General features: G+C 39.3%; 1 protein-coding gene across 1 annotated transcript; it reads right to left on the minus strand.

The window, feature by feature from the left end:
* Positions 1-220: 220 nt before the first annotated feature.
* LOC100758799 (C-terminal-binding protein 2-like) lies at positions 221-7,843 on the minus strand. Its single transcript, XM_035441716.1, is given in 3 exon segments — positions 221-252; positions 2,090-2,873; positions 7,712-7,843. Coding segments are annotated over 3 exon segments (948 nt in total).
* Positions 7,844-8,840: the final 997 nt, after the last annotated feature.

Consider the following 8,840-nt stretch of genomic DNA (forward strand, 5'->3'; position numbering starts at 1 on the left):
CATGGAAAAGTAAGAGAGAAGCCTCACTGAATAATCTAAAAGACGAACTTATAGAATTCACTGAGCATGTGTTTTAAATTCACTTAATGCTACTCAAACCAAACTTGAAAGTATTTTAAGAAGAAAATTACTAGCTGCTGGCCATCCTTGGCAACTCTAAAAGAGAAACAATGCTTACAGCACATGCCAGCAAGCAGCATATCCTATGATGGTTTCCATTTCAAAGTGTTACACAAGTGAGGTTGGGAGTTCCTGTGTAATAAAGATAAATCAGGAAGCTGTAGTCTCAAACATGAGAGATTGTACATGCAATGACCTGAGACTCTGTAATGTACTAACTGACATTGTGATTGGACACTACTGACTTCTCAATGTCTACTCTAAGCTAATTTTCTACTTAGCAAGTCCTCAAAGAAATTTTGGGGGACACCCTGGATACTAGGGCTTAAAGCATTACACACGATTGCTCGGTATTTCCAGAATAGTTCCAAGGCATGGTGCTGCAGTCCATCCTTTCTTATGCACTCTCTTCACCACAAAGGATAGTTTTCCACAACTGCACTCAAAATTGAAGGAGACTTTAAATCCCACGTGTCTTTCAGATTCTCTTGACAGACCTGTCAAAATCTGCTAGCTTTGGCCTTCAAGAGTATCCAGGAAGGGCTGCCAAAAGAATGCCTGAACATATTTTCTGATTTCATTCAGGTAAGGCTTGTACTCTCTTGTGCCTTTTGCCGTTTCATAATAACAAATGTCATAAAAAAACTCACAAAATATTAAACAGAGTACTTTCATAAAAATGCATATTCTACATTTAAAAGGGGATTTTGAAGGATGACTCTTGATTCTAGCAAGGTATCTTTTTTTATTTATTTCCAAAAATATAGATAGAGCTCCACTAATTTATTATCAACTATTTTTTTTAGATTTATTTATTATGCATACAGTGTTCTGCCTGCATGTATCCCTTACAGTCCAGAAGAGGGCACCAGACTACATTACAGATGGTTGGGAGCCACCATGTGGTTGCTAGGAATTGAACTCAGGACCTCTGGAAGAGCAGCCAGTGTTCTTAACCTCTGAGCCATCTCTCCAGCCCTATCAACTATTTTAGTGCCCTTCTGCTGTGTGTGTGTGTGTGTGTGTGTGTGTGTGTGTGTGTGTGTGTGTGTATTTAATATTCTCACATGTCTTATATTCAGGTTTTGATGGCAATGTTACAAATTAAGCAATTTCATCACCATGGGCCTATATCAGCCATGCTTCCTCTAGCTGTAAATCAAAGAATGAGTGAGAAAGCAGACTGTACCAGGTCCCTAAGACCAATGAGGTGGGAGCAGATGGAACTGACTGTCTGTTGAAATGTTCTCACTTGTTTCATGTCTATGTCTGTATAATTATGGTGACCTTTTACTTTCTGGAACTGTCTCACCTCTTACTGAACAACCAGGGGACAAGGAGAGGAAAGTTGTAAGATCTAGCTTGGGTATACTACTGATTCAGTGGAACTTTTTTTTTTTATTACATGGCCTGGCCTGGCCTCTTTCTTGTCCTCCAACATTAACTAGTTTGCACTTTGTGCCTAATGCCTGCTGCCTGGTGTCCCAGGAGTTAATCACATCACAGGAGAATCTGTGCTAGCTTAGAGACTTTCTGTTACAACATTAATTGTACAATTAGTCTAAGGTTAGCTGGACACAGGAGCCATGCAACCTCTTGCAGAAACCAGAGCATAAATCTAGACTGGAGCAAGCATTTTCTTTCACAGCCACACAGTGCTTCTCAGCACTTGACTATGGGAGTTAACTGCCTACGAAATTTACTGAAAGAGTGTAGAAAGGTAACATCTACAGTTAGGCTGTAGGGGAAGCTGTAGCCGCACCTATTTAGGGGCTGGCTACAGGTGTACCTAACCACACTTGCAAGGGCGTGGTCAGGGTGACGTAGAACAGCGATCTCTTTTGGTTTCACTTTGTACTTGCTGGACAGACTGATGCCATGCTGGCTGGCTAGGTCGCTCTGTAAGTAAGGCTTTCCCCTATTAAATACCCTTGTATTTCTACCTGACTCCATATTGGTAATTTCCCACTATATCTGGTGTAAGAAGTGGGATACCTGTATGTGGCACCATTGAGCTTGGGATGAATTGTTTGCTGGTCGATGACTGACCACGGAGCAGAAGTAACGAAGAATTCTTTGTTGACACAGTTTCGCAAGCTTTCTGGGATGTGACCTGTGATTGTTCGGCAGATCTCAGTGGCAGCTGCTTCCCTCATCTCTAGTGATGCTTGTTCATTGTACCAGGCTGTGTGCGGCGTGCAGATGAGATTTGGTACATCTTTCAATGGGCCCTGAGCGAAGCTGAAGGGCTCAGACTCGTGCACATCGAGAGCTGCTCCTCGTATCCTTCCCTCTTTGAGGGCCTGAGCTAGGACTTTCTCATCTACCAGACCACCTCTGGCTGCGTTCACAAGGAATGCTCCTTGCCTCATCTGCTTGATAGTCAAGTCGTTGATGAGGTGGTGGTTATGCTCATTCAGATTGTAATATAGGGAGACACAGTCACTCTGATACAGTAGGTCTTGTAGGGTGTAGACCCTTTGCATGCCCAGAGACTGCTCTATCCCATCCTGTAAGTAGGGGTCATAAAATATGACGCTGAATCCAAAGGCCTTGGCTCGAACTGCAACTGCCTGCCCGGTGCTACCAAAACCGATGAGGCCCAGTGTTTCCCCTCGGATCCGAGCAGCCCCTGATGCAACCTCACGGATCTGTTCCACGCTCTGAACCCGTGTGCCTTCTCATAGGGCCTGGTACAGCCATGTGTTCCGCCGATACAGATTGAGGATGTGGCAGATCCTAAGTAGGCATGGCTACATTAGGCAATATTGTTGTATTCTGGTGTAGCAGAAGTCTTAGATAGAGGTTTTCCATATCATAAAATCTGTAAAGGACTATTGCTTCAGAAGGCTCTTAATCCCAGGAACACACACACACACACACACACACACACACACACACACACACACACACGGCATCTAAGATAAATTTGTCTAAGTGATGTATTTCTGAATTCAAATTAATTTTAAGGTGATATACAAGAGGTCTAAGACTGGAGAACTGTTCTATGAGTCTGCCAACCATTCTAATTAATCAAGGGCAGTCTTTCATCACACTCTTACAGTTTAGTAAAGTGGATGCACTACATTGTACTTAATCTATTTTATATCTATTTTAATAAAAGCAGCACTCATAGCTGTAAAATGTAGCTACTTGAAGGTAATTTTATGTTCTTGGCTAGTGGGGAAAACACTTCTGTTTTAAGAAGATACTTTCCTTAGTCTCGTGCTATATTTTGGAAAAAAGAGAAAGAAGCTATATGCATAACTATTTTATTGTAATAAAATATTTATGGAGGAAGACAACAAGATGGGGAGGAGTCTATGATGTAGCTTTAACACTATGTGTTCTAAAAAGACAGTTTGGTGATATGCAAGAAAAATGTCAAATGGAGAGAAAATTGCTGAGTGAGTTCATCTGCCAATTGGCCTGCAGCAGGTGTCCTTTCAAGATGTCCCCGGGTAATGCCCATTAGTGTGTCTGTATTTGTTTTTCTAGTGGAATAGGTATGGATGGGGCTCAAGAAGTGAATTTTTCATTCAGCTAAAGACTATTTGTGCTACAGATCATCCTAGAGCTAAGCCTGAGGACCACCCATACTTACCAAAATACAGAGAAAGAGGTAAGTGTAATGACCAAGTGCATGTTCCAGGCCAGCTCAACTTGAAAACTGAGAAGCATACTCAATTCACATGTGAAATGTCAGTAAAAACATAAATGGTTTTATGGATGGTTTGGACTTTGTTCAATAATTCTCCAATAATTTGAGATATGATTATTTCATTTCGTAACCAACATTTTTCTTTTTTTTATCCTTTTTTTAAAGATTTATTACATATACCGTGTTCTGCCTACATGCCAGAAGAGGGTACCAGATTGAATTGTAGATGTTTGTGAGCCACCATGTGGTTGCTGGGAATTGAACTCAGGACCCCTGGAAGAGCAGTCAGTGCTCTTTACCTCTGAGCCATCTCTCCAGTGACCAAACTTTTTCAAGAGACAAAATCCCTTAAACCCCATGGAAATACAGTCTTAAAAATTAGTAGCAAAAATGGACAGTGATTTCTAAATCTAGAAACACAGTCACGGAAAAATAAAAACATAATACTAAAAGCTAAATAGACGCAGCAGGAGTAGGATCATTTTATAAACACAACAGCTACACACAAATGAATAATAAAAACTTGAACAAAAATTAGGCTAATAAAAGTGAACAGAAGATAGAATAAAAGTATAAGTCAAAAATGTGAAAGTTAAACCCAAAAAGGAGAAGAGAAGGAAATAACTGAAGAGATAATGTGAAAGAAGGTTTCAAAATGAGTGAAAGCTTTAAACTTGAGTCATAAGGAGCTCAGTGAACTTAACACAAGATGAATTTAAACAAGTTCCATATGTGCACTCCAATAATTTTATGAAGTGGACTTACATCTATTTGTGAGATAATAACAAAGGTGTATTTATGAAAAAAAGACCTGGAAATATAAAATGATAGTTGAATTCTTATCTTCTACAAATGAAGTCAAGAAGGAATTAAATTATATTTTTAACCCTAAAGTAAAACATACTTTGGTTTAAAATGTCATGGTGTTATCCAGCACATTATATGCCATTTGAAAAACATAAAGAATTTTCAAAAGAAAATGCTTTCAAGCTGAATTTTATTTTTTAGAGAAATTATACCAGAGTACGACCATTGATATTTCTCCAATAATCTGTTCCACTGTCAAACTTATTACTTTGAATTTTTCTATTACAAAAGTTATACTCTATGTAAATAAATCAACCATATTATATCAGCTTCCTGCATTACATTTCTTATAGAAAACATAACTAACATTAGTTTGTTCTGGATAGGACACCACTGAGACGCAAGTGTTGCCTTGTGAGCCAGTGAGGTTATTGCAATTACTTACAAGCCCATGGGTAACTTAAAGGCATCTTCCACAGCAAAAAGCCCATTTCAGTAAGAGAGATCACTCACTAAGTTGCATCTCCATAGCTCCCTCAAATTTTCAAGGCACTCCGTTGAAAAGCCTTACCTTCCCCAGCAATTGTTTATGGCTTACATAATCTCTAAAAGGGGCCAAGGGGATCTTCTACTGTATTTCATTTACTCCCCAAGTCTTAGGAATCTCCCTCTGTTCTCCAAAAAGGAAGTTTTCAATTAGAGGGAATGTCTATATAAGGCACCTTATTATTTTATCCAAAATATCCATGCCAACACGAATAGAGAGGACAGGCCTCTGTCTGCTGCTAATCATAGGTTCATCATTCAATCTAGTGTGAGAATAGCTGTATTTTTTATATTTCTGTAGTTCCTGGATGTCTTCTTTTCTAAAGGGTCATTTTAGAATTGGTTTTGAATTTGCAACAGAGTCCTCTAAATCTATTAAGATAATCACACATCTTTTCTTTAAATCCATTTATAGATTCAATTAATTTTGTCAATTTTATATGTTGAGTATCATCTATTATCTAATTATTTATTAATTATTGAAAATAGATTTTTCTCTCATATAATACATCCTGACAAAAGTTTCACCTCCTTCCACTCTTCCTAGATCCCCCACCCTCTTCCTCAAATTCATTCCCCCATTTACCCTTCCAAAAAGAGCAGGCCTCCAAAAGACAACGAGCAAACATGACCATACAAGATACAATAAGACAAGACAATAGCCCTCCTACCAAGACTGGACAAGGCAACTCAATAGGAGGAAAAGAGTCCCAAGAACACATAAAGGACTCAGATACATCTGTTCCCACTGTTAGGAGTCCCACAAAACACTGAACTGATAGCCATAACATACACCCAGAGGACCTGGTGCAGACCACTTAAGGTCCCATGCTTGCCACTTTAGTCTCTGTGAGATCATATGAGCCCTGCTTAGTAGATTCAATGGGGGGGGGGGTCATGTTCTCCTGGTGTCTTCTCTGACTCTACAATTTTTCCTTTCCTCCTCCTCCTCCTCCTCCTCCTCCTCCTCCTCCTCCTCCTTCTTCTTCTTCTTCTTCTTCTTCTTCAGAGTTCCCCAATCTCCAAGGGAAGGGACCTGATGAAGACCTTCAGTTTAGGCTCTCTGTCCACATAATGTCTGGCTATGGGTCTCTGTGCCCACTCCCATCTTCTGAGGGAGGAAGTCTCTGATGATGACTGGACAAGGTACCTATATATGAGTATAGCAGAATATTATTAGGAGTCACTTCATTGATTTTTTTCATCTCTGGGCTATTCAGTCTCAGGTTCCTGTACATTCAGGGAGTGTGGGAAATGGGCTGCCTCTCTTGGTTGAGCCTCAAGTTAAATCAGACATTGGCTGGCCACTCCCACAAGTTCTGTGCCATCATTGCCCCAGCATATCTTTCAGGCAGGACAGATTATAGGTCAGGGTTTTTTGTGGCTAAGTTGGTGTCCAGGTTTCTCTTTGCATAGCTTGCAAAGTACCTTCCTGCACCAAAGAGTCTAGAACATAGGGTGAAAGTTGGCTGTAGGCAGCAACTCTACCTCTCTATCTTCATTAAGCTGAGTGGATGTTATCTTCAACAATGGGGCCTCCGCTGACAGTTCATAGAGAGCCACCCTCTGTCCTAGCATCAGCCTGGGTTGTGCCATTAAAGGCAAGGATCACAACCAAAAGTATAATACTTTACTTAATTTTAAGTCTGAAATATACTTGCATTCTTGGAACAAGTACCAGCTGGTCATTTTACATGTTACTGGATTCTATAGATTCATATTTTCTCAAAAAAAAAATCCAAGTCTGTATTTATGCAGGCTAATAACCAGTAATTTTCCTATAATATTTTTAGCTCGGTATTATATTAATGCTGTCATTAACAAATGAAGGGTTTGTGTCAAACTGGCATTTTTTATGCCACCCACTGAAACTAAAGGCCAAGTATACCTTTGTAAGTACATCTAAACTAAAATAGTTTTTAACACATAGACATTTGTTCAAGTATACTGTCTCAAATGTAATTGGCAATTTGTGTTTCCAAAGAGTCTCTGTTGCTCAAATCATTTGCATAAAGTTGTTCAAAAGACTGTAGGACATGATGTCCTTACTTTGTTTCTAATATTCAGACCTTGTACTTTTCTGCCTAGTTTATTAGTATTGGTTTGTGTCTTAAAAATTAGGTTTTCAAACTGAGTTGCTACTTTTCTTATCTGAATTCAATGAATACCTGCTCTGACTGCTTTGTTTTCTTCATATCTGGCACATTTATTTCTCTTTCTCTGCTTTCCTGGAGTATATACACTTCTTATTGATTTTTGTATATATTCTTTTATAATAGTTTACAGGAATAGTTACTATCAATTTCTCTTTGAGCACTTCCTTTGAAAAGTACCCGATATTTTCCTAAGCTGCTTTTATGCTCTTGACCACAAATAGACTGTTCTGACATCTGTCGTCAAGATACTGCCTAGCAGTAGAGTGGGAGTCTGAGACTTGCACACAACAGTATACTGTCCTTATACTGGCCTACCCTTGTTTTATCTTCATGATGGATTTTCAATGAGATGTTGAGTTTTCTCTATTCCAATTAGGTTAACAACTCATCAGACACTAGCACAACTTTATCCTTTGCATACTTTCTCCACCCTTGACATTAGCTCAATTTCATCCTTCTGATAGGATTTCTTCAAACTAGGTGTGAGAACTGCAGAACACAGCTTGAAATTCTGCCTCATACAGTGCAACCACTCATTCTCTGGAGCCAACATTCTCAAATTCCAGTTACCTCAGCTCTCCTAGACTCTGAGATCAGCCCCTCAGCTCATCATGATCTTAGAACTATTCAGGGATTCCAGAGTTTTCTCTGAATTTGGAAATTGTTCTCACCAAGAATCAGTGAACTGGAGGACACAACTCATGAGATTTCTTCAACGAATGCATCTCACACATGTCAGGACTAGGCTATTGGTTCCAATCCTGAGAAATAAACATGGCATTGTCATTATAAATGGGAATGGGCTATCCCTGTGTCACTCATTCCATTATATCTGGAAATAGAAGTCAAAGTCTCCAGCATATACTTGTCATAGTTAGTTTCAGCTATCCATTTAACATAAACATAGAATCATTTGGGAAGAACAGAAGCTCATCAGAAGAATTGTCTTGGTGACATCAGCCTATACCCATTTCATTGAGGCTTTAACTTTATTGTTAATTGATATAGGAAAACCCAACCTACTGTGAGTGGTACTATTTCCAGGCAGATGGTCCTAGCTGTAAAAGAAAGCAGAAGAAAATGAAGCTAACAGGGGGAATGGGGGGAGAGAGAACAAGCTGGGAAATAGCATTCCTCTGTGGCCGTTTTGTTGCAAGCTGCTGCCTTGAGTTCCTGCCTTGGCTCCCCTTGATGGTGGACAGTACCTGTGTCATTAGATAAAACCTTTCCTACCAAAGTTGCAACTGTAGAACAAACTATAACAAAACCTTTAAGAGATATTCAGTCATAAGAAAATTCATTTTCATTCAGTATGCATTGTTTTTCTATATTTAGTGAGCCAAAACATCTGTCCTTTACAATGCAGCCTTCACAGCTCATGTGGTAAAGTCCCCAAAGAGCATCTGTTGCTATAAGACCTATGCCAGAACTCCATCAGCTTGAAAAGTGATGTCACTGTCAGTCATGGCAAGTGTATGAACATCCCAAATTATATATTTTCAGATATTCCCAGCAAGTACTTAAGAAATATATTATTTCTTTGTTTCAGA

This window comes from Cricetulus griseus, chromosome 3 (assembly GCF_003668045.3).
Source record: "Cricetulus griseus strain 17A/GY chromosome 3, alternate assembly CriGri-PICRH-1.0, whole genome shotgun sequence".
In the NCBI taxonomy this organism is placed as follows: Eukaryota; Metazoa; Chordata; class Mammalia; order Rodentia; family Cricetidae; genus Cricetulus; species Cricetulus griseus.